General features: G+C 36.2%; 1 protein-coding gene across 6 annotated transcripts in view; it reads right to left on the reverse strand.

The window, feature by feature from the left end:
- Positions 1-27,819, reverse strand: part of SOX5 (SRY-box transcription factor 5) — a 960,413-nt gene that overhangs the window by 88,676 nt on the left and 843,918 nt on the right. For all 6 annotated transcript variants that reach the window (XM_036251464.1, XM_036251468.1, XM_036251466.1 and 3 more), the window contains one exon: positions 18,057-18,142. In XM_036251464.1, coding sequence (XP_036107357.1) covers positions 18,057-18,142 — 86 coding nt within the window. The remainder of the gene's footprint in view (positions 1-18,056; positions 18,143-27,819) is intronic.

A 27,819-nucleotide genomic window follows, 5' to 3' on the forward strand; every position in this document is an offset into this window, starting at 1 on the left:
GAAAGAAGCATAGTTATTTTAAAGTGAAAAAGAGGTTGGGACTATTAGGATCTTTTAAAAACAATGACTAAAAATTACCCCAGGCTTTGGAAACACATAAAGATAAAAGCAAGAGGCAAGAGTACCTGATCCTAAGTCAAACAAATCAGGTAGTGCCCATTTCAAATCAATGTTGGCTCTGAAGCAGCTGCTAGGAGATCTTGTCGACCCTCATTGACTTGGCAAAAGCACAGCATTTCGCAGCCCCGCTGTGAAAGGTAGTTCTCTTCACTTTCCCTTCCTACTCCAAAGTGAGCTTCTTTTTCATATTCAGATGACTGTTTATGAGCTCAATCCTGTTTCAACTGTCACTCTTTACATCAAGGAAAGATAGATGGGACACACCAACCCCAACCTAAATGACCTTTGGATGTGACAAGAGTTTTAGGTCAGCCTTGCTAAATGGAGGCCTTGGTGTATCGAGACATGCCTTGGGGTGAAATTTACAGTGAATTTATTATCTCCCAATGCCCTTTGGACTGCTTCCCACCATCAAACACCATGGCAGCACTTGGAACAGGAAGAAATACATTAACTGGAATCTGATCGTTTTAAAAGGTTACAGCTGCCCAAATATAATTTAATTTCATACTTGCCCTTTGAGGGTTTGGTGTATATTTTCATTTTATGACTGCAATGATAAAGCTCTTAAGATTCCAGGCAATAAAAAGAGAAAAGTATTTTAAGGGTTAGAAGTCTATTCAGTTCATACTCAATGAGTGAAGCGACAAATTACCTTAAAAAAAAAATCTTAACATTTCTCTTTTTTAAATGGACCATCTTTATTCCTCTTCTGACCCTACTCGTCAACATTTGGTTGAAATCAGTATGTAAACATCAACTTCTGATCTCAGCCAGTTTGAAAATAAAAGGATGATTTTAAAAAAGTGAAGATACAGCCAATCTGATTTAAAGTGAAAACACCTCAGTAGAGGGAACACATTTTTCAGTAGCGTTTCCTCTCATATAATAGGGACAACCTACCCATTAAAGCAAATCAACACCAAACTGGTTTACCATTGATCCTTACTTTTCTAGTATATCACACTCCCACAAACTTTGATGAAAGGTTAAAAAAAAATCCTCTATAAATGCCACACCACAGCTTCATCAAATTAATTAGTAAACGTTATTTTATATTCAGAGAGTAAGAGATATGGTGTTCCTAGTGCCAAAAAATTAATCAGCAGAAAGTCAGACACAAAATTCAGATAAAATCACCTCCAGTTGATCTTAGCTATCAAAACAAAACAAAAAAAGCCAAAATCAACTTTTGCTCTTTCCCTTAACTCAATACTTTGCCAGAGACTTAAGAGTTCTTTAAATATCAATCCAATAGAGTTTGAGGCAACACAATGTTTTGGATTCACTGTGAGTAATAAGAAAAGCCACTTAGGAAAACTTCAAACCCACACAGGTCAAATGGAACTTCAAGTTCTATGTGTGTCTGCACACACATCCATTCATTCATCATTCTTTATTTGGCTAACAGATATTTCTTGGAAGATACTGAGCTGGTTCCCACGAAGTTTACACTTTGAAAAGTATTTTAGATTTTTAAGAGGGTACTCCTAATACCTGAAAAGTAAAAAAACCAAACCAATCCACAAATAATTAGCATTTAATGTATTCTAAAACTTAATATATTAGATAATGATAAATATTAACTACATATTTTACTAGCAAGCTCTAAATTCATGTTGCTATGTCACTGTTTTAAAAGTATTTTACATAGTGTTTAATCTGCATAACAGCCTATGGGATTAATACCCCCATTTGTTGGCTATGACAATGTAGCCTAGCAAGTGAAGGGGCCTTTCCCAGGCAGTAAAACTACTGGTTACTGAGACCCACAAGCTCTGGATGGCAACTGGAGCAGTACTTATTCTTTTACTCATTCATTTATTTATCCCTCTTTCAGTCAACAAATATTAATTGAATTTCTATTTCAAGTATGTAAAAGCAAACATTACCCAGAAATCAACTTCTAGAAGTTCTATTAAAAAGAATCTTACAAGGTGGGCTGATGGATGAAAGAGACCCAGAGACATAGAAAGAAGCGTGGTTCAGAGTGACGAACCTCAGAGCAGGGGAGCAGGGAGTACGAAGGAGATGAACCAAAGAATTTATATGCATGTATGCATAACCAATGGACATGGACAACAATGCTGGGAGGGTGGTGTGGGGGTGGGATGGGGACGAGGAAGTCTATGAAGGAAAAAGGAGAAACATCTGTAACAGAAATGAATTAATAAAAATTGAAGAAAAAAATAAATTTACCATAAAGAAAAGAAGATATAGAAATGGCCAATGAGCACACGGAATGATGCTAAATAGCACTAAGTATTAGGTAAATGCTAACCCAAACCACAATGAGATGTCACTTAACACCCATTAGGATGACTATTAACACACACACACACACACACACACACACCAAAGGCTGGCCAGGGCCAGGATGTGGAGAAATTGAAGCCTCTGTGAACTGCTAGTAGAAATGTAAAATGGTACATTATGTGAAAACGTTATGTCAGTTCCTCAAAGAACTAAACATAGAATTTCCATGATTCAGCAATCCCACTTCTCGGTCTATACCCCAAACACTTGAAAGCAGGGACTAAAACAGATACTTGTACATCCTTGTTCACAGCAACATTATTCATAATAGTCTAAAGGTGAAAACAAGCCAAATAGCCATCAATGGATGAACGGATAAACAAAAGACAGTACATACAAATATTAGAGTATTACTCAGCTTTAAAATGAAGGACATTTTCACACATGCTACAACATGGATGTACCTTGAAGACATTGTGCTAAACGAGTAATCCAGACACAAAAGGCCAAATGTCATTATTGTTCCACTGAAAAGAAGGTACTTCTAATCGAGAATTCATAGAGGAGTGGTGGCTAACGGGTTGGGAAAATCAGGTGTTACTGTTTAATGGGTATAGACTTTCAGTTTGAGGTGATGAAAAGTTCTGGAGTTGGAGAGTGGTGATGGTGCTCAACAGTGTGAATGTGCATGATGCCCCGAACTGCACACTTAAAAATGGTTAAAATGGTAAACTTTATCTTTCATCATGATAGAACGATTAATCAATGAAAGGTCAATACAAATTTCTAAAGTTCTGGGTCACAATCAAAGTTAAGAAATGAAATTAAAAGCAACAATTAAATACCTATAAGATGAAAACTTAATGTAAGTAGAAAACCAAATGTTTAGGAGTGGGGGACCTTTTTTCTACCAAGGGCCATTTGGATATTTATAACATCATTGTGGACCCTACACAATTATCAACTTAAAAATTAGCCTGCTATATGTGGTCCGGCTAATTTGATGAGGCGTGTGATATTAGCTGGTGTTGATTGCTCGGGCCAGACATTCCCCACCCCTGGAGCCTAGATTCAAGGACAATAGACAAAGCTGAAAGCCATATTAAAATGGAGAGATTAAAAGAACACCAATTGAACTATAAAGTAGCTGTTTTCTCTCAGCTTCAGCTGTCCTGCAAGCCAAGCACAGACTTCCTGGGCAGTGGATGAGATAATTCCATTCTGATGTGGTCAAAGTGACCAAGGAGGTATATATAGAGACAGAGACAGAGAGATAGAGAGGGAGGGAGGGAGGGAGGGAGAGAGAGAGAGGTGATGATGAAAGGGAATTTTGGGGAGATATAGAACTGTCTTGTGCTCTGATGGTGATGGTGGTTAAAACTCATAGAATTGCTCATCCTAAATAGATTCAATTTCACACATACAAAGAATCTTACTTCAACAACTCTGACTTAAACATTTTGGCCTTCCTTGCCAAGAAAAAATGAGGAAAAGTGGACATTTGATAACACTGTAGATTATAAATATTTTTAAAACACTACAAAATTGAGATTCTGTATGTCTATGTCTCTAATATGCCCACATGGGAATAAAGAATGAATATAAATGGTTTGAGTGTGCAGGAGAGCAGGGAGCTGGGGATCACCACCCACCATCTGAGATAATAGGAGTATAAAGTACTGAGAGTACCCTATTAAGTAAACAAGGTGAAAAGCAGTTCTTTCCATTTTTGCTGATGCTAAGAATCCAATTGTGCAGTACTTTCTTAGTACAAAAATAATGAGCTGTACTTCCACCTCTATGTTTTTCCTTTCCAGAAGAACTCACACTTCTTTCAAGTACAGTTTGAAAACATCCCAATTCTAATGGGAGAGTGGGCAAAAGTAGGACTTTTACTGGTGTCATGGTTTATGACTGCCTCTATCACAGATGTCTTCATGGCATTATTTGGCTTTATTAATAATAAAGAAGATAAAGTATGGATGCAAACACCTCTACGCTAGTATCTTCTAAAATCATTTAGGATGTTATCAATGCTACTTAGACCAAAACAAACAAACAAAAAGCAAAAACAAAAAAAGATGTCAGATATATTTTCCACTCCTTACCATTTGGTTTTCCCCGATTTCAACTCTCAACTCATCTGCTCATATCTGATTACTGTTATAAATGTTTAGCTGACAGCAAATATTTCTAAAGTGGATAGTGTTTCTTTTATTTTCACAATTCTGAAAAAATAAAAAAAGCAAGTAGAGGCCCAGAACTTGACAAACAAGAGGGAGGGGAAAAGAATTAAAGAAGAGAGAAGAGACAGAAGTAGAGAAGGATTAAACAGAGAAGGGTAGCTAAAAAAAAAACACAGAAATCAAAAGTTAAATGAAGAAAAAGGAAGATGTAAAAGTGGAAAAGAGAAAGAGAGAGATTTTCAAGAAATAAGAACAGAAAGGTAGATTTTTTGGGAATAGGTTCCTAATTTAAAATCCTTAGCAGCCCTAAGGACAAAAAGTTTATAGTTCCCAACAGTTGGCTGTGTAATTCAGAACTACAGAGCATTCTGATTACTGCTGTAAGCTGTTTCATGTCAAGTTGTTATTTATTTCCAGATAGCCCTTCTTTTTCTTGGTGTTACGCTGTCTATTGGGTAATCTAGCACTGGTCTGACCTACTCATCATCTGTTTCATTCCATGGCCATGTAATGGGAATAATTAAAACTTTCTTCCTAACTGGATCTTCAAAGTTAGCTTGACTGTTTTTTCCCTGCTATTTTAAGTCTACAAAGCATTTTCTTTTTGGATCCCTCAGATCAATAATTGCCTCGTCATCCTTCTCTCATGTTTTCTTTGACAGCACAGGAATAAACATACCCATGAATCAGAGAAGGCCACTTGCAAGTTGCAAAGGCTCCTCCTGGCTACTTTCATTAGTGTTTCTTTTGCTTCATTTTCCCCTTCCTCCATGATATATAGGACAGCTACACTTACATGCATTTTAAAAAATAAGGAAACCGTGTCCTGGCCAGGTTAAAAGACTTGAGACTGGACCTGAGACATCTCTTCAGAGGCAGGTAGAGACTAGAACCCTTATTTGTAAGGCTGCATTTCTTGAGCTACTGGGAGGTTAGCGGGATCATGATCATTAGACCAACTCCTTTGGCTGCTTTTATTATGCTCTAACGATCCATCCCTGCTGGAACACTCCCCTCATAACAACAGAACACCACAACTTTCCAATAACACATGGCTTTCCCTTCAGAGGGAAAAGTGTGCTCCTTTCACACATAATCCTCAACGTCATAAAAGGAAAAACGCTGCAGTAACTCTTATGGAATGGAAAGAAATGGAGGGAGAAATTCTTTTTATTTTTAGGAAGACTTGAAATATAGGTTTTGTAATCTTACATGTAGAATAAAGGTTTTTATAATGAAAGGATATTTTATTTCCCTAACGACTTTCTGCTTGCCTTAAATACGAGGGCGTGGCTCCCAAGGAAGGCATACAACCCAAACGAACTTAGATGCATTTCTCCATTTGCCGTACACCTTTGTACTACAGAACATAGTTGCCATATACCAGAAAATTATTTGCTAACTTGAAATACAGAAGAATGTGTTAGGCTCGTTTCTGGCGGTGGAAAATCCTTGAATCCGGGAGAAAATGATGAGGGTGATAGAAGCTTATGATGCCTGAATACTTATATTAGGCTAAGCATTTTGTATGTACTATCTCATTTAATCCTCAAAATAGCTGTATCATGTAGGGACAATATTATCACCTTTTACAGGTAAAGAAACTGATACCAAGAGGTATTCACTAACTTGACCAAAGACACACACAAATAAGTTTTCTTATGAAGCTCAAGCTCATAACATATTATACTATATATACCATTTACATAGTATTTAGTTATAAGATTTATTTTAACATTTTTAGGGAAATCCTTTAAATAAAACTTGGAAAACATCCTTTAGGGAATGGGAAAAAAGCTTGGTACCTAAGTAATTTAACTGGTTACTGTATCTGCATACCAGCACACTGAGAAATGGTTACAATGCAAAGATATAACCTATGCAAACTAGGTATTTTATGGTTTCATACTGTATTTAATGCTGGCTTGTATCTAAGGAGATACTAAAACAACCAACTTAAAGTTGCTCTGGAGGTAAACTTGATGCAAAATAAACCAAATCAGGATAAGAATAAAAATGAAGAATGTTTAAGGGTTTTTTGTTTGTTTGTTTGTTTGTTTGTTTTATTGTTTAGTTACATGTCCTGGCTTATCTTCTAATATACTCACCAAATGTTTTAGCGGTATTATTTCTAATAATTTGAAATTCCTTTAAAACCAAAGAACTACATTTAGGGGGAAACTTGTCCTATGGAAGGTATTTAGGGTACACATTTGAAGTAGTAGGAGCTGTAGAGCACAGTATAGTCAAATTTCAGATGGAAACTTATCGTAAAGCAGCCACAATAGGTAGAGGGACAACACTGTCAATAATTCCACCCCATTCCAAAATGGAAGTCGTGATTTTAACTATTACTATTACTTCATTCTTTGTTGAAGCTCTCTAGTAACAGCAAAAACAAGAGAACATTGTTGCATGTTGGAGGCATGAATTATGCTAGTCCAATGCTCTTTGTAGCCAATTATTTGGGAGCATATTTTAAGTTTGTTCCTTCATTTCTTCCCCTCTATATTACTTAACCAAGGAGCAGTTGGGGAAGAAAAAAAGAATATAGCATTAAATAAGAAAGATAGAATAATTAGGACTACATTCCCCTCCTCTCCTTTTTTTTTCTGCCCTCAGTCTGGCAAGCCAATGCTGAGAAACTTGCACAGGAAACAGCGAATTTGGAATTTGCTGGGCTGGTTTAAGCTTTTTATCTGAGGGACTCGAAAAGGACACTTGCCAACCAAACACAACTCAAAATTGTAATGTGGTTTTTCTCCTTGGTCTCTTCTTAGAACAGTTCATTCATGACAGCAAAATCGTATCTGCATGATTATATAATCATCTTTGAATACTATCTTTCTTCAAAGAAGCAAATGAAATATCAACAAGACTTGTGATGTAAACAATCTCACTTTGAACCTTCTATGAACAAATAGATATGAAACAGCATGCTTCTCTGTTGTTTTGTTTTCTGAATTCCTTGATCTTTCAATAGCTTTTCACAAAAGAATTAATTCACAGAGCACAATCACTGAACTCAGCAAAATGAAAGCAATCCAGAAGGTTGCCATTGTTACTAATATGCAAATCTTACCCATTATTTTATTCCTCCTTAATTTTATAGTCTAAGTGCAAAAATAGCAATTTCCCCCCTTATTTTACACAAAACAACTTAAAAAATAATATACATAAATATCTGCATTTATTTTTAAGGATAGCATGGTAAAATGGGGAAAAGCTAGATTTAGCTTTCAGTTGCAAGGATTCCAGGCACATGTCTGATTTAGCCAGGTCACTACTTAGAGTCTAAATCGCCTTATCAATAAAATGAAGGAGTTGAAACAGAAGAATGGTTTTTAAATTTTGTAGTAGCAGCAGAATCTTTCTTTTTTTAATCTTCAGAATAATATTTTTTTTGCAATTTTTATTAATTTATTTTTGTTAACAGATGTCCCCCCCCCCACCCAGTCACCCTCCTCCCGATCCAAATACTCTTAGCCAATAGAAGTCAATCTATAAAAAATAAAAGTGAATGGTAATGTTTGAGGTACTTAAAGACACCGAAACTTCTTTAAAACAGTTTGAAACAACTGTTTTCAAAAGTCTCTGAGGTGCTTTCCATTTCAAATATACTTGTTAGGACAGGAGGTTTACGGCTTTCTTCAAATTCTATTCCATATTCACATGCAATCAATCCATCCTCTTCAATTTCAAGCTCCTCTGTGACACTAAGTATTCCTAACTGATTCAGCTGCAATACTTATGATGCTTAGCTTAATAGTTTACAAAGAATATTTGCTGAGAAAATAAAATTAGGAAATTAGGGGGTTTATAAAAATAATTTGCTTCCACATTTGAGTCTGAAACCATAGGAACTATTTCCTTAAAGGAAGTAATGCCAGTTTATAAATTTTCTCCTAGTTATATGAAATAGCTTAGCTGTACACAATAAATGAGTAGAATAAGATATATGTACCTTAGTATAAATTCTGCTAAGATATCTAGGAAAAGAGTAAGCTTCGAAGGATTACATCAGAAAATCTTTCTTATATTATTTATTTAAAATGTACATTTGCATGAAAAGCATCTATGTAAATAACTTACTTTAAATTTTATGAAGCAGTTATTTAGAATAGTTGCCGGCAGCCTACAGAGACAATTCATTTGTGTTATATGCGTGGAAAAACAAGATTCAACAGGGGCGTCAATTTTATTTTACAGATATAAATATTGAGATAAAGAGTGAACAGCAGCAAAATATAGTATACTATACTCCAAATAACTACATAGTCAGGTTTTTTGTTTTTGTTTTTTATAAGTAAACTCATTAGCTCCCTGTGATGGGCTTAAAATTATGCTGCACAGGGGAATAAAATTATTTCCTCTAAATAAAATAATATGCCTCAATTTCACTAACTTGCTTTAGATACTACCCTGAAAAAAAAAAAAAAAATACACCGAAAACAAAGTCTGCAAAGTTGTAATCTGAGAAACTTCCTGTAGGTAATAAAAATAATAATAATTTTAATACCAGTTAATAACATTTATTAACCAACTAATAACTGAGCATTTATTATTACCAAGCACAGAGTGCTTGATAAATGGTAATTAACACTTTTATTGTTTTAAGCACTTTACATATATTATCTCATTTAATCCTCACAACATCAGTTATACCCACATTTTACAAACAAGCTAATTAAAATCGGAGCTAGTAAATTCTAGAACCATAATCTAAGGTTGCAGATATCACACTTTAAACCATCACGTTATAATGACTCTCACTAAGTAGTAGTGACTCTTAAAATATTAACCTAAAGATAATGTTTTAATAGAATAAAAACTTTTATTTTAGACTTTACGTTATCTTCTCTCTTATTATTCCCTGCTGAGAGACTAAACTTTTCTGTATATAACTCAATTAACTACAAAGATAGCTGTCCTGTGTTTATCATTTGCATATAATGCAATTTACATGTTTCAGTTGCATGCTTTAAGACTTAGCCATACAAATAATGGATTATATTCATGGATAATATTCAACAGTGTTCTGGTACCAACAAACCCAGAATCTGTTTCTCTGAAGGGGCACCTGTCTTCATTTGGGCTCTCCAGGCTCAAGATTCTGATTGGTCTTGTTAAGGTGGTAACTTCTATTTATGTAAAAGTTTATTACAAAGGTTGATTTGTTTTATAAAACATTCCTTGAATAAATTAAAAGATAATAGTAATAAAAACTAGTTTTAATAGACAAGTTTGAAGAACATGTTTTTAATGTAAATACAATCTGTGAATCTGAAGAATTATAGCTGCTCTCTCTTTTATATATAACCAAGATTAGAAAATTAGGTAGTTCTGTTTCTCTTGATAAAATGAAAAGAAAAACTGTATGCTTTTACCATTTCAATAAATCAGTTTTTTTCTTAGGATTGTTCCCACTGTTGGCTTTGAGCCTAGCAATACTTTTATGTAGGACAATTAGCTCAGCACCATTTTAGGGTAACCCAACCATGTTTTGATTAAGAAAATGCACAATGCCATTGAGGAACAGCCATGGCCTTGTGACCAGAAATCCTGGAACTAACAAATGCTTACATTACTTTAGCGCAGAACACGATAGAACTTCAAATATAATTTTGACCTTTACCATTTAATTGGTCATTACAATAAAAATGGGTACTGTGGAAAAGCGCATGTGTATTGATGTTTCTGTTAGCATGTATTGAGACACCATAACGCTGCTGGAAACAAGCAAATACAGAAATAGCATGAAAAAGACACTGCTTGTACTGTCTCCATTGTCCAAATGTCAAACAGCTCCCAGGAACCCTAGGGGTCGTAATAACTATGGATGTAGCTCCTACCAGGTCCTTTCTTAAAGGAGATTCTTGAACACGGCTGGGTTCTGACTAGCCCATATGGGCTTGGAAAAGTCAGAGAAAACGTTGGCTGCACATTTTTAGGCCTATTTGCATATGTTCCTTAGTATGCAGAATGTCTCTGTATATAATTTAATTGTTGTTGGTTTTTTTTGCCTCTATTAATACATATGCAAATGACTCACACTTGCAGCTGTGCTGTATTAATCATATGTGTGCTTCTGTCTGTCTGCCCTGCAGGCTTGGGGTAAAAGGGAGAGGGAAAGAGGAAATTCATTCTTTTAACCTGCAAGAAAACCCACTCATGCAGACAGAAGTCCAACAGCAAACAGCACACCAGGGTTGCCCCTGAAATGAGGAGAGCTGATCATTTTTCACCCTGAATGGAAATGACTGTGACCTAAAAGTTAAGTTGAATATTATGGTGTCTAGGTAGGTAAAGATGAATACTTTACAAGTATTTCTCTTTGTAAGTAATTCCTTCAATAAGAGAGTAAAAATCCTTACATCTAGACCTCTCCATATGGTGATTTTTCCCTTCTTGATTTTTCTAGGGCTTTCTCTTGATCAGACCCGTAGAGCCATGGTCAGTCACTAATAGTGCTCTGGGAATTATGAAGCATTGATCTGTGTCCTGTCATAATTACTGACCTCCTTCAGAGACTGGCAGAAGGCTGATAAAAAGATGAACTTCAGCTTTTCATCCATGTCTACTCTGATGTCACTCTCCATCAGATAGAAGCTTAAGCCATTTCCACTATGACTTCCATGGACTTTTGATAGCTAAGAAAAAAGACTGATTTCACTTGAAATTTTGTATGACTCATTCTCCACCGTGATCACACGTCATCTCTCGTGTTCTCAGTCCCAGAGAATGCATATCATTGACGTTACTGGTTACTGAAACTGTAGCCCCATGTGATTTCTCTTATGACAGCTTGTGATGTTGTCTTTATTCCAAAAATATTATTGCAGATTTAAAAAATAATCCATCTGAAACTATTAAAAGGTTAATTAATTCCATAAAATTCTTGAATAACTGCTACTCACTTATTTTCAGCAAAATATAACAACTCAAGAAGATTTTGTATCTTTTTTTCTTTGCTTATCACTATTAATCATTGGTTGGAGTCAACATTTTTGGCTTCCTATAGGTATAACAGGTGGCAAACATCTTTTGGCCAACGCAGACACAGTATTTATAAAGTGAGAAATAAGTGGATAAATATTTCCTTCTAATTTCAAATCTTAGAAGCCTAGTTAAAAATTAGAAATAGTATATTACACTGCACTATTACTATTAAAAAAACTCATAATGCTCACCAAGTGAAATAGAAATTAATGACAATGAAGGTGAGAAAGATGTGTTAGATGGATTGTTGCCATTATTTGGTTTCACTAATTAGAAATAGACGATATGCCTAGCTCATTTTATGTAGTCACAAAGGTCTAAAAGTGTCAAAATGTGACTTCATTTTTCTTAAATAATTATACTCATTGTTTTTTTGTGTTGTTTTTTTTTAATCCTCACCTGGGACATTTTTCCATTTTTTGTTCAGATAGAGTGGGAGGAAGAGAGAGAGAGAGGGAAACATTGACGTGAAAGGGACACATCGAGTGGCTGCCACCTGCACGACCAACCAGGGCCAGGGACAAACTACAACTGAGGTACGTGCCCTTAGCGGGAACTGAACCTGGGTCTCTCTGGACCATAGGCCGATGCTCTAACCACTGAGCCAAACTGGCCAGGGCTCACTTTTAAATATTGTAATAAAGCTAGATTAGGTTTCTGTATCAGTTAATCTCCCTTCTTCAAAAAGACAATATCAGGGGAAAAAATGTCAAAAGCATCACTGGCTTTTAGAAGAAAAAAAAGTTGGGAGACGAAGAGAAAGAAAAAAGAAAAGGATGGGGAGGAAGAAAAAGAAGAAAGTAATTGCAGTATATAGATTGGTATTTGGCTAGTTACAACTTTTATAATCCCTCCTTCCATTATTTAGAAATACTCTGCCTTAGTGTTACAGTACCCTCAGAGTTCATATTCTTACATATGTGTATGCACTGCCTGTTATGTATTCTCACACATTAACAAACTATATAGGAATAATCAGTGTTGCAACGTTTGATCATTTGTATAAAATGTGAGTTTAAAGGAATTACATAAACTTTGGTAAATGCTGAAACACATTCTTCATGCAGCAGCCCATGGCTACCATAAGGTAAAGGGAGAGAAAAGAGCTGGAAAGAGAGAAAGAGATATTTCTCACATACTAAGACTCTTCTAAGAGGGGCTGAAAAATAAAAATTCCCCGGTCTTTAAATGTATATCATTTTATCAGGAAATTAATCATATATTGCTTTGTTGTTTGATTAAAAATGATTATGGCCATTCACTCATAAGAGTTTCTTTTATTTTATAAATATATTTTGAGCACCAGCTATTTGCTAGGTATTCTTCTGAGTGCTTAAGATACATTAATGAATAACACAAAAAGTATAACGGTCCCAGCTCTGGTGGAGCTTAGAGAATATTTGGAACAGACAGACAACAAATAAAGAAATAATAAGTAAGTTATATAGTACATCTGAGGATGACTAGTGCTATAGAAAGACAATAGAATACAAAAAATAAAGTGTATTTTTGGGAAGGTTATTTTATTATTTAAGTAAATTAGGATGGGACCTCAGAAAGATGACATTAGAGCAAATTCCTGAATGAGGTGAGAGAATCAGTCTTCCAGGCAGAAGAAAGCCGTTCAGGTGGAGGGGCAGCTAACGTAAAGTCTAGGGTAGGAGCATGCTTTAGCAAGTCAAGGGCCAGCAAAGAGCCTAGTGGGGTTGCAGCAGACTGAGTAAGGCTGTATGGACTAAAACTGCTATAAAAGTTTTTTTTTTTCACTCCCTATATTTATTCAGAAGGGGCTTAAGAAGCAGGATAAAGTAATTTTTTTAAATACTGTAGTGCCAAACATGCTACTAGACATATGGTGTTCTCATAAGTCTCTTTTATTTCTTTAAATGAGAATAGTGCTTTATTTAAAAATTTCAATGTATATTTTATTGAACTGAATTCAAACTATTAATTTTTTCTTCCATGAGCCACTAATGCTCTTGATATTTGTATTTCTGCTGTTATCTTTTTTAAAGGATGAACATAAATTCATATAGGAAACCAATCATTAATATTCAGCTAATTCCGATATTGTAAAGCAGAATAGCTATTTGAGCGTAATAGATGCATAATTTATTGAAAGTGTAATGTTAAGATTCACTCTTCACTCGTTCATTTATATATATTTATTGAGTCCATAAAATATGTCAAGCACTTGATTAAGTGCAAATGATAGTGAGTCACTGACTTCATAGACTTTGCCATCTGGTAGAGGCGAGAAAATAGGATTTAAAACATATTCTACAAGAGCTGTGTGAGAGGGGAAATACCGCGTGCTCTGGGAACACACAAGAGCTGCATTAATCGGTACCCGGGACAATCAAAACTTCCCTGAAAAAGTGACGTTTTCACTTGCAGCCTCAGGGATAAGTGGGGGTTGGCTTGGTGGAGATGTTGGTAAAGTTCCAGGAAGATCCAGAGAGGAGAGAGAACTTGCTGACATCAGGGAGTCATTTAAGGTCTTTCAGTAGGGGGAAAGCATGATCAGATTTTTTAAAATCAAAAGAATTATTTTGACTAATGTATGGCAGAGAGTATACTGAAGGAAGTAAGGTGAAGACAGAAAGACCGGTTCACAGGCTGTTGCAGTAAACAGGCAAGCAATCAAGGTAGCCTGCTCCAGTAGGGTGACAATTACAAAGGAAAAAGAAAACAAATAAATGGATTTTCGATGTACTTCTTAGGTGGGATGAATGAATAGGTACAGAGGAAGAGGACTTAAGCACAGCTCTCATGTTTCCAGGGTGAGTGATAGATGGATGGAGTTATTTGCCAAGACCAGAAAAGGAGCAGGTTGGGGCTGAGGGAAAAAAACGGCGAGTTTCGTTTTGTTCTCAGTCTCTGGTGTTCATATTCATCTCTATATTCCCTCTGAGTGGCAAACAAATAGCCAATAAATAGTGGGCTAGATGAGCTCAGGAAAGACTTAAGAGGCAGAAGGGACAAAGACGATATTTCATTTTAAAAGAAAGAAAGAAAACGGTGCCTGGGCAAAATGTTAATTTGCACGTTATATAAACAAAATCCAAGCAAGTCATCTTTTTCTATTAAAAAATGTCAATGCTTAGACTATTTTAACTGCACCTAAAAGTACACAGTAGGGTGATATTTAAATGTAAAGTTTATTACATGGTAAATATTTCATTATTTTATCTAAGAACAAGAAATAATATTTAGCTAATAAAAGGGTAGTTTAATTTAAAACTAATTTGGCTCTACTTTTAAAATAACTGTTCTTGTCTTTATTATTTTGAAGTAAAGCTTATGTTTATGGATTTTACTTAACATAATATTATCTAAACATGAACGATTATATGAAAAATATTATTTCAAAGGGAAACACGAATGTTAAAGAAAGTCATATTCATAAGTATGAATATATTTATAGTGCCCCTTCTTAGATCTAGATGTTCAAAAAGAGAAGCTTGAATTGTTTTATATATATCTGTGTAAAGAGGTAGGAAATGAAAGATGTAAAAATCAAAGTAGCTGTCATTATGAATCCCGCTACTTCTTTCAGTATTACAATTCAGAAAGAATACTTGTATTAGTGCCAATTAATCAGCATTATCATTATTATTTGATTAGAAATTTACTGAATTGGCAAATGTCTTAAGAGGGGCACTGCCTCCCAAGTATAAAATAATACCTGTACTTGGAGAAGCAAATAGAATAAACCATGGATTTTGACTCTGTGACCCAAAGTTTTCTTCTTTGTCAAATGGAGATATTAATGCATAATGAAAGTACTATACTAAGAATGAATTAAAAACAATCCTTGTGAAAGCCTTACCAGAGAATCTAGCATAAGAACCTAGAACTGAATCTTACATATTTTTTCTTTATTGATTTTTTTTTTTTAGAGAGATAGGAAGGGAGAGGGAGAGAGATAGAAACATCGATGAGAGGGAACATCAATTGGCTGCCTCTTGCATGCCCCTCACTGGGGATCTGGCCCACAGCCTGGGCATGTGCCCTGATCAGGAATTGAACCAGCAACTTCTTGGTGCATGGGTCAATGCTCAACCACTGAGCCACACAAGCAGAGCTAGAACTGAATCTTAATAACTGCAAAAGAATCTTAGTAACTGACAGGGACTTGAAAGTGATGTGAGTCTGTCTACTCAAGACACATTAAGGGATGGCAAATGAAGATTTAATAAAGTATAATTAAAAGCAGAGTTTGGAGAAAATGAAAACTGGCTCATACATTATAATCAACTGAGATGAAACTTCTTAGAAGTAGTTTCCCAAGGTTGGGGTGAATGTTGGATAAGGGTCAAGATAAAACTTCTCATTAGGCATTGTAGTCAGCTTTTCTCTGACCCATCTGGGCAGGTTTGTGGAGAAGAATTTGGATACTATTTTAAAGCTGAGGAGTGGAACTATTACAGGTCTTCTCTGTAGCTCTGGTGAAAGCTGAAGTCAAGGTCAGGGATCTGTGAATACAGTGTCAGGAACAGGAAGCAAATTGATGTAGGCACCCCAACAAAGGTAAGAGTCAGTCCACTTCAAAGAAAGCCAGAGTTTCAGCCATGACATAAGTTTAGGATGTGTCTGCATTTGAATACCATTTTTAAATCATTAGCAAAAATGTGTGTGTGTGTGTGTGTGTGTGTGTGTGTGTGTGTGTGTGTTTAAAAGTAGCTAATAGCTTTACCATGACAGAGTTTTATTTTCTTGTTATACCATAGTGTTGACTTACTAAGATCCTAATTAAAACTCATATATTCTAATGCGTATATTACCACTTCTATAAAGGATCTTTATTCTGTTTATGGATCAAATTGGTTAAAGCAAGAGCGAGCATGTTTCATATCTTTTCTCTTGTTTTCTGATAAAGAAAAACAATTTCTATCTTTAAATTTTAAGGCAATATGCTATTATAAGGATAGAAATAATCTGTGTCAAATATTCTAATACTATCTCTATAGGAAAAGAAGTTTGGATGGTTGCCTAACAACCTATTCTCTACAAGAATCTTGCAATGAAACACAGGAGATGCGTCCACCTCGCCCTACCTCCCATTGACCACTCTCCCAACAGCGAAAGCACAGGAGAATGTCTAACTTGCTTTGAAAACAGACATTCTAAATCTACAAAACTCTTTATTTTTTCCACATTCAAACCTATTGCTGGATATTCTTCCCCCTTCCTTTAACGCCACTACTCTTTTTAGATTTACCTATTGCAACCACTTTTCTGTACTGTAGATATTTCACAGATGCCATTTCAAAGTACAAGAAATGTCATGTTACTTTTATTGTCCCCATGGCTCCAACAATTCCCAAGGTATTTCCAGCTCAAAGAAACAGAAACTCACACTGTAGATCTCTGCAGAAAAGGTAAAATAGGAATGACTGTTATTAACCTCTGTGGAATATAATATGCCTCAGCTCCTCCTGTGAGGCTCAACTGGGTTTTCAGAAACCCACCAGGTCTTCTGACAATCCCCTTTGCTGACCATATGTATCTGTCTCTGATGCTACAGTATAAAACTACAGTTTTCCTTACTGACTAAGACCATCTATCATGACAATGAACTTCCATGAATATGATTCCATTTTATTAAGCACAACTGCTTTATATCTGGCTTCACAGCCTTACTGTGTTTTTCGGGCACAGAAAAATATAACACTTCTTGAAAGTGGAGACTAATCTTATTATTAGATGATCTATTATTCTATTAATTAGGTAGCTATGAAGTCCATAACAACAGAAACTAGGGAAGATTTTGTAGGACGTGGATTCAAGGATTTAAATAGTTAATGAAGGATACCTTTAATATAATTGTATTGATATTGTTTGTAACCCCAGAGACACAATTTCCAAAATTATTTGCTCATCTAGTCAAGTTATCACTAACGTTCTTGAATATATAAGATTATATATTCTGTAGGGATAAAAAGGTTTAATTGGGATGTCTGGATCAAGCTGTGTTCATTTAGGCACCTGCTTATTTGGTCTACTTACCCTTGCTTGCCCAACTGAGCTGGTACTAGCAGAATAGAGAGACCTACAGTGTTTTGATAATACTGAGCACCTTGAACAATTTTAAATGTAGTTTTGTTAAGTTACCTTGATCTATAAGTACCTGTGTGAATACCTTTGGTAGATTTTTTTTTTTTTTTTTTGGTTTATTTGAATCTCAATATGGATCTTTCGGTGACGAAATTATTACATATGGGAATCAAAGTAAACCTACAGGTCATTTTGTTAAATCATACCAGGCAATACAAAAATTATAATCAGCTACCTTTAAAAGTACATAAAACGGGGCTAAAAATTAAAAGAATCGACATCTCAACTTTTGGTTGAGGATCAGCACAAATAAATTCAAAAACAAAAAAGCGTGCGATGAATATCACTAGTCGGTTTTATTTTGCTTTAACAGGATAATAGCTGTTTTCTGTATTTACTTAACCTTTGTCTCTTCCACGTCGTTTCCTGACTTACCTGCAGTTGGAGTGGGCCTAAGCCTGGTGTTGCTGCGGCAGCAGCTGCCATGGTAGTTGGGATCAGCTGAACAGGGTAAGGGTCACCTAAGTAAGAGAATAATAGAGGCGTCAGCACCTTTTATCTACTCTCCACCTGCAAATTAAACTCATGCATTCACTCTTTCCAAAAGCCTTCTTTTGTGTGCCTTGCTGAGGCCTAATGAAAAGCTCTATTGTGCAGCCTTTTACTAACACTCTTTTCACAATTCTGGCTGAGAGAGGAATGTGAATAAAAGGCACAAGCAATTAAGGCGGAAACCTCATCCTTTTTCATGATGTATTTAGAAAAATGGGAGGAAAAAGTGTGCATTGATCAGAGGGCTACACTTTATAACATACACACATGCGCACACACCTGACAATCTTGATATGAGCACACCAACTCTTCAAAACATTGAAAATGTTATTAGAAAAGTAACTTAACAAATTTAATTCTATTTTAACAAACTAAACTCTAAAGATTTAAGCCAAGTAGCTTATCTTTTCAATCTATTATTCAAGTAACCAGTTAAATAATGTCTTGTGGATAAATTCATAACAAAGGAAACATTTGATGCACTTTTTAAGTTACATAACATATTGGTACCTTTATTATTCCACACACAAATGTTTATGAAAATATAAAGAAAACAGAAGATAATTTCTTCCCAAAGGGTTTCTGTTTGTGGGGCTATCTAAAATATTAAATCTTAGTAATTCAAAATTAATCTTAAAGTTTTAATATTTATGATCTATAAAGATACACACACACATACATATATATATAAGGAATATCATAATGTATATTTTTGATCCAAAGAAGAATTTTTCCACTTAGCAAAGAAGTGCAACAGACTTTTTGCAGAGTCCAAAAATATGCAAACAGAGAAGTATATTATTAATATCTGAATATGACCACAGCAAATAATTAAAAATTATAATTATGAAAACAATTTTCTAATATGTAACACAAGTTTAAAGCTCTAATTTATTAAACACTTGTTGATGTCAAATGTATGAAAAATATAACTCAAAATATTTGTTTAGCCCTGGCCGGTTTGGCTCAGCGGTTGGAGTGTCTGCCTGTGGTCGGGAGAGACCCGGGTTCGGTTCCCGCTAAGGGCATGTACCTCGGTTGCAGTTTGTCCCCGGCCCTGGTTGGTCGTGTGGGTGGCAGCCACTCGATGTGTCCCTTTCACACCAATGTTTCCCTCTCTCTCTCTTCCTCTCCCTCCCTCCCACTCTATCTGTACAAAAAATGAAAAAATGCCCTCGGGTGAGGATAAAAAAAAATATTTGCTTAATATATTCATTAAAAATATTTATTGAGTACCCGTTCTGTTGATAAGCATTGCTCTTGACACTAGAAATAGAGTTTAAAGAAGATCAATATGCACAGGTGTATTTACTGGAAATTTGATGAAGCTTAATCTTTGAGGTTGCAGGGAGGGCTCTTAGCAATGTATTCATAGAGTAATACATTTTTATATTTGTCGGCTTCCTTGATTTTTTACTTTGTTGAAATTTCTTTTTATAAGTGAACATTCAAATTGCACTTATGTATGGATGTGTGTATTTTTTCATATTTTTATTCTTAAAGCAACTCCCTTTAAATTATGTTTCAGGCTTCAAAATATCTGAATGTACTGTGCTGATCTGGCCTTCTCAAATCTTAGAGCTTAATGGGAAAAAATGATAAAGATAAAGATAAAAATTAGTATAAAATATTATGACTGGTAAGATAAGGAAGTATATAACACTATAGACTACATTGTGGATGCTCCAAACCCAGTTTAAGAGTCAAAGACAGCCTCTAGGAAGATGTCATGCTGAAGCTAAAACTTGAAGTAAGTGAAAGCTATCCAGGCAAAGAAGGGAAAGAAGAACATTCTAGCAAGGGCAGCAATTTTCATGATGACTCAGAGTCAAATGGGAGGGTTTTATCACGGCCCAGCAGAGAATCGCTGAGGTTTAGAGGGAGTAGAGAGAAATGGTTCTGGAGCAGGAATCAGAGGCCAGATTATGGATAGCTTCGTAAACAATTGTAAAGGACCTGAACTTCATCCCATAGGATAAAAGAAACTATGACCATGGGAAAAAGACAAGTTGTGTAAAATCCTTCGAGCTAGCATCTGGAAGCTGCAATCAATAATACACAGATGCCGAACTCTGTGCAATATGTAGTGATGGTCTGGACCAGGGTGAGGATGCTGGGATGGAGAACAAGGAAACTCACTGACAAGACTTAGTGATCATTTGCGATGAGTGAAAGAGAAGGTCAAGGGGGACTGCCAGGGTTTGGACTTGAACAGCTGATTGTACAGTGGTACCATTGGTTGTTGGGTTTTCAAACATGGGTGAGAAGCAAGATGGCCAGTCTAGACCTGGTTGGGGGGAAAGGCAAGGGAGGGGGGAAGAATAGAGAGTTCAGATTTGAACATTTTAAGTTTGACATTACTATTAGATATCCAAGCAGAGGTGTTCATTGAGGCACTCGATACACACGTCAGGATTTTAGGGGGGAAATCCGCATAAGAGACATAAATTTGAGAGTGGTCAACACATATCTGGAATTTAAAGCTATAATCAATCCTTCATGAGACCATTTTGGAGTTAATAATAAAAACGAAAACAAAAAACGAGGTCAAGGATTAACTGGATGGTGGGATACACTAACATTTATACCCAAGGAGATGGCGCACTAGAAGAAAAACCGAGGAGAAAAGTAAATTTGGTGTTCCAGAAGCCCAGTGGAGAAAGATTTCCAGAAAGAGTGCTCCACTTTTCAAATGTGGAATATAGTAATGTGGAAGTCACTGGTAGCTTCAACAAAGGCAGCAGCACTGGAGTGTCTGGTGAGGACACCTCCCTGGAGTGACTGTGGCCAACGGAGGATGATGGAAATTAAGAAGCTGGACGCACAAAGTGCAGCGCCTGGTTCCCTGAAAGAAAGCCCTTGCAGAGCAGCACTGGCATCGCCTCAGAGTTTTTTTAGAAATGTAGAATTCCAGACCGCACCCCAAATCCACTAGGGCAGGCAGCCTCTAATTTGGAACTCCCAGGCGTTTCCACTACCTGGCAATGCCTCTTGCATAACTCCTCTTGAACAAAAGGCAAAGGCGATGAGGTACTGCTTTTTGATATTAGGCTACACGAAGTCTCTGGATCTGATGAGCTTCCCCTCCCCATCCCTCCCCTCGCTCTCGGTCTTGGAGTAAGCGGCTATGTTGTGAGCTGCCTTATGGAGAAACTCACAAAGCAAAGGACTGATGTCTTCGGCCAACACTAAGCAAAGACAGAAGGCCGGCCAATAGCCAAAAAGGGAGCTTGGAAGTGGATTCCCCAAGTCAGCCTGGAGTACCGTCCAGGCCAACACCTTTCCTGCAGCTATGTGAGCGATTTAATCGAGAAAACCTCTTATTTTGTCAAGTGAAGGGAATGTCAAATGTTTAAATGTTGAATCTGTATTTACACAAACCTAAAATAACAAATATTACAGCACCACTATTAGAATTGACAATTTAAATTCTTAAAATGTAATTCATTTATATTTTTCATTTAATGAATATAATCTTGACATTAACTACATCAGAAGTATAGAAGCTTTGGTGCTCTTCACAGTGATAATCCATTTCATTTCATTTACGTTCCCTATTGTGAATTAATCAATTAATAAGCACTCATAACATCTACCATGTGACCAGAAATTTGCTTGGCGCTGTGGTAGACAAAAACAACAAAACAAAACAAAATAAAACATGGTTTCTATAACACAGCTATCTTTCCTAATTAAGTGTCTTTTTGAGCAGCACTGACGATCACACAGGAGTTAAGGAAAGACTCTTCTCTTCAGAGAATAAAGGTTAAAAAAGAGTGAGCTTGGCTTTTAAAAATTTGTGGGCAGAGGGGAGGAGAGATGTTTCAGGTAAGGTGAAGAGTGTCAAAGTTTGACTGTGACATGCTGAAGGAAGAGCAAGAACACCAGATCAACTGAAAGGTGATAGAACAGAGTAAAAAGAGAATGAAGGCAGGGAGCTGGGAAACTTTTTACCCTTCAGATTTGAGGATATTTGTATATGAAACTGATGGATATGAAGTGGAGTTTTAACAAGTATCCTTAAAGAAGTTAGGTAGCAGGAGGTCTTAAACATAATCCTGGAACCCAAGGACAAAGATTTACTCATAAATTTGGATTGATAGCAAACACCTGTATATGTGTTTTGAGCACTTGCAAATTACTAGTATCTAATTGTGAATAACACATTGAGTATTATATGTACATTTGAGGCTCATTTCAGTTAAAATCTAGATTATTCCATAACATTAAAAAAATGCATATATTAGAGCCCTCGCCTATATGGCCCAGTTGCTTGGGCATCCTCCCATGCACCGAAAGGTCGCTGTTTCGATTCCCAGTTGGGGCATATGCCTGGGTTGCGGGCTCAGTCCCCACTAGAAGGCATGCAGAAAGCAGCCAGTTGATGTTTCATTCTCCTATCCGTTTCTCTCTCCCTCTTCCTTCCTCTCTCTAAAATCAATAAAACTATTCTTTAAAAATGCATATATTTGAATCTGATATTTTTTCATTTCCCAATTTCATTAATACACACTAAATAAATGAATATAATTATCTTCCGTTTGGATACATATACAACCAGTCAGGGCACATGCCCAGGTTAACACACAAGTTTAAACTGCACAGGTCCACTTATCTGGGGATCTTTTCAGAGTGTTTTCGACCCATGGTGGGGATTCAGCAGATGCAAAGGGCTGACTGTATATATTGATCTACACCATTTTATATAGTGGACTTGAGTGTCCAGATTTTGGTATCCACAAGGGGTCCTGAAACCAATTGCATGTGGATACCAAGGTAAATTTTGTTTTTTTGGAGTCAAAAGTTATATAAAAATTTTCGACTGCATGGGGTCAGTGGCCCTAATCCCTGCTCTGTTCATGGGTCAGGGTTGTGTGTGTGTGTGTGTGTGTGTGTGTATTTATTCACATATCATATTGTACATGTGTGTGTAAATGTATATATGTATGTGTATATATGAAACACTTATGCAAGCTAATAATTATATATTGACATATTATGGGCTGAATTTTGTCCCTGTCAAAATTTATATGTTGAAGTCCTAACCCTCAGTATCTCAAAATGTGACTATATTTGAAGATAGGGTCTTTAAAAGATATTTAAGGTAAAATGAGGCCCTGTGTGTGGGCTCAAATCCAAACAGACTGCTTTCTTTATAAGAAGAAGAGATCAGGACACAGACAAAACAGACAGAGGGACAACCATGTGGAGACAGAGGGAACGACCGCCATCTGTAAGTCAAGGAAAGAGGTCTCTGAATGAAACCTACCCTGTAACACCTTGATCTTGGATTCCATCCTCCAGAACTGTGCAAAAATAAATTATGTGGTTGAAGTCACCCAGTTTTTGATCATTTGTTATGGCAGCCCTAACAAACTAATACAAAATATTTGCAATAGGACAGCCACATATAAACAGCCATATGTGGATGTTTAAGTGAATTGGAGAAAACAAAAGACTGCTAATGGGAATTAAAAAGACTATTGTGTCCAGGCCGGTGTGGCTCAATGGTTGAGCATTGACCCACGCACCAAGAGGTCGCCGGTTCAATTTCCGGTCAGGGCACATGCCCAGGTTGTGGGCCCGATCCCCAGCGGGGGGCATGCAGGAGGCAGTCAATCGATGTTCTCTCTCATCAATGTTTCTCTCTCTCTCTCCCTCTCTCTTTCTCTCTCTAAAATCAATAAAGAAAAAAATTTAAAAAAACTATTGTAGCTATTATATATCTGTAATAATGTATAGTTTCCAAGATATAAATATGTAATCATAAACAGGATTATCTCATTACCAAAGGTTTGTGTCTAAGGCACAACGTATAGCAAACATCTCCATCCTACATACAAACATAAGTAACTTGAAGCGTATCTACCTTATAACCAATTTATTAGTCTTATAATATTCAGTCTCAATAAAATTTTCCCCAAGTTCCTAAGTAAACACAGATACAATTGTGAAGATGTTCAATATATCTAACAACTTAATTAAATTCAAAATATATTACATGCATATATCAGTGTTCTATAGTGGACTATAAGAATCTATAAAACTTGAAAAACAAGGACAAGGGTAGTTCTTAAAGTAAAAAAAAATCAGAAACTGTTGAGGAAAATATATTTTATTGAAGTAAATAATGTCATCTATTTGTGACATCCTTCAATTAACTCTACTAAAAATAATATTACAACAGGTTTATTTTGTAAATACTACATGAGGTATTTATTTTGTAAAAATTAGATAATGGAAAATTCTGACTTTTAAAGTTCAACCATGTGTAAGTTATTCAAATTGACTTTCAACTAGTTAAAAGTAATTTCTTTTACTGTTTCCTAGGTTTTAACCATTTGAACAATTTTTCCCTAAGCCTTTCCAAAATTAATTTGCTTCTTATTTCAAAGCCAGCTATGGAAAATTCTAGCTGAAAACTAAAAATTTTCACAGAGTTGAAAAACATACTGAGGGATATTAGTCAATTGTTTTCAGAATACTAGCTAGCTTACAATAAATACTGATATAAGTGGCATAGCTAGTATTAAACAACTCAACTCCTCAGGAAACATGTTAATTGCATTAGTATTAAATTAATGAACATTTAGATAATAATTATCTCCAGCAACACTATGAAGGATTCATTTCTATGCTTTGTAGCACAGAGTAAGAAAAAGATTTTCTGGAGATTCCAAAATGGCGGCAGAGTGAATGGAAGCTACACAGACCATCTCCCAGGATCAAACTGGAATTACAACTAAAATAAAGACAAATAGTCGGGAAAAAGCAACAGAAAAGCAGCTTGCGAGGACCATGTAACCAGGGACACTGAATCGATCCTGGTAGGATTGCGGAGGCACGAGAGTGGGACTGGGAGCCCATGGACAGCAGCAGTCTTAACTGTGCGCAGCACCCTAGGGGTTAAACTCCCAAGCCCACTCCACAGCACAGAGAGCTGGGACAGAGGCTAAAATAGCCAGAGCCACTCACCTTGGGCTCCAGCAGAGAGAGGGTGAACTGGACTGAAACTGTGTGGGGACACTCGGGATTTGGAGGGTGCTCAGAGCTTTTGCTGAGTTGTGGCCACACAGGATGGTGGCCATCTTACTCCTTCCCAAGGCTCTGGGGAGATGTGGCAGCCCCTCACTCAGAGATTCAACCCCACCTAGGTGGGCCATTGAACTGAAAATTGAGGCTCATTAACAACCAGCATCTGCCCCACCCTTGGGAAATCCTCTTACACTGAATACTTGAGGGAGTTTTTCATTCCACTGAGAACCCCAGGCTCTTCAAGTAACTCAGACTAATAGCCTCCAAGCAAAAAGCTAGAGGATAACTGAACCATTCCTGGGCTTGCAAATCTACCCAGGAAAGTAAGACTTGACAGTGGTGTTTAATGTGAGTCCTCCCATGCTCATCCAAACACAGTAGAGAGAGCCACAAACAGCAGAACACCAACACCCACAGGGAAAATTTGCAGGCTCCAAAACCCACTGAGATAGACAAAATAGTGAAACAAAAAACAAATCCCAAATGAAAAAAAAAAAAAAAGATCTCTACTGAAGATGAGATAAATGGAATGCAGTTAAACAAGCTCTCAGAGGTAGAATTCAGAGCCACGATGTTAAGGAAGCTCAACAGCATGAGTGATGACATCAACACCATTAGTAAATACATGGAAGCATTGAAAACCAACCAACTGGAAAAACAAAAAAACACCACCAAAAAAAAAAAAAGAATGATATAGCAGAAATAAAGAACACACTGGAAGGACTAAACAGCAGAATAGAGGAAGCTGAGGACTGGATTAGAAGACAGGGTAGGAAAAAAATCAACCAATCAGAAAACCAAAAAAATAATAATAATTCAAAAACAGGAAGACAGCTTAAGAGAACTGTGGAAAAATGGGAAACATAATAATATTCACATCATAGGAGTCCCCGAAAAAGAAGAAAATGAGCAAGGGTTAGAGAATATATTTGAATAGTGACAGAAAACTTCCCTAATTTGGTGAAGGAAGAGGGCATTCAAGTTCAAGAAGCACAGAGATCCAAGTAAGAAGAACCCAAACAGGCCCACACCAAGACACGTAGTAATTAAAATGCCAAAAATTAAAGACAAAGAGAGAATCCTAAAGGCCACAAGAGATAAGCAACAGGTTACCTACAAAGGAACCCCCATAAGGCGCTCAGCTGACTTCTCAACAGAAACACTATAGGCCAGAAGGGAATGGCATGAAGTAATCAAGGTCATGAAAAACAAGGATCTGAATCTAAGACTACTCTATCCAGCAAGGCTATCATTCAAAATAGAAGGTCAAATAAAGAGCTTCCCAGACAAAAAAAAAGGCTAAGGGAATACATTAGCACCAAGCCAGCACTGCAAGATATGTTAAAAGAACTGCTGTAGTTAGTAGAAAAATAGGAAGGAAAATATAACCACACTAAACAAAAATGGCAGTAAATAAGTACATATCAATAATCACCTTAAATGTGAATGGTTTGAATGCCCCAATTAAAAGACACAGAGTAGCTTATTGGATAAGAAAGCATGTCTCATATATATGTTGTTTACAAGAGACCCACTTCACAACGAAAGACTCACACAGGTTGAAAATGAAAAATGCAAAAAAAATCCTCCAAGCAAATGGAAAAGAAAAAAAAAAAAAACGCTGGGGTAGCAATACTCATATCTGATAAATTAGATTTCAAAATGAAGGCCATAACTAGAGACAAAGAAGGCCACTACATAATATAGAAAGGATCTATCCAACAGGAAGATGTAACCTTGGTAAACATACATGCACCCAAAATAGGAGCACCAAAATATATTAAAAATCTTCTGGAGGACTTCAAAGGAGAAATCAATAGCAACAATCATAGCAGGAGACATCAATACCCCACTGAAATCACTGGATAGATCCTCTAGACAAAAAATTAGCAAGGAAACAGAGACTCTAAATGAAGCACTAGACCAAATGGATTTAATAGATATCTACAGAGAATAACACCACAATACTACAGAATTCACATTCCTCTCAAGTGCACATGGGACATTCTCAAAAACAGACCACATGTTAGGACACAAACTAAGTCTCTACAAGTCCAAGAAGACTGAAATCATATCAAGCATCTCATAAGATCACAATGGCATGAAACTAGAAATCAATTGCAACAAGAACATACAAAGACATTTGAACACATGGAGTCTAAATAGCATGTAATTAAACAATGAATGGGTTACCATTCAGATCAAGGAAGGGATTAAAAACTTCCTGAAAACCAGTGAAAATGAAGACACAACAACACAAAATCTATGGGATGCAGTGCAAGCAGTTCTGAGAGGGAAGTTCATAGCACTACAGGCCTACCTCAAGAAACAAGAAAATTTTCTAATAGACTATCTAACCTCACAACTTAAAGAACGAGAAAGCAAAAAGAAAGAAAACCCAAGAGCAAGTAGAAGGAAGGAAAGAGGAAAGATCAGAGCAGAAATAAATGACATAGAGACCAAAAAAACAATTCAAAGGATTAATGAAACAAAGCTGGTTAATCAAATAGATAAACAAGATTGATGGATCATTAGCTAGACTCACCAAGAAACAAAGAGAGAGAACCTAAATACACAAAATCAGAAATGAAAGAGGAGAAGCATCAACTGA

Source organism: Molossus molossus, unplaced genomic scaffold (genome assembly GCF_014108415.1).
Source record: "Molossus molossus isolate mMolMol1 unplaced genomic scaffold, mMolMol1.p scaffold_m16_p_10, whole genome shotgun sequence".
Lineage (NCBI taxonomy): Eukaryota > Metazoa > Chordata > Mammalia > Chiroptera > Molossidae > Molossus > Molossus molossus.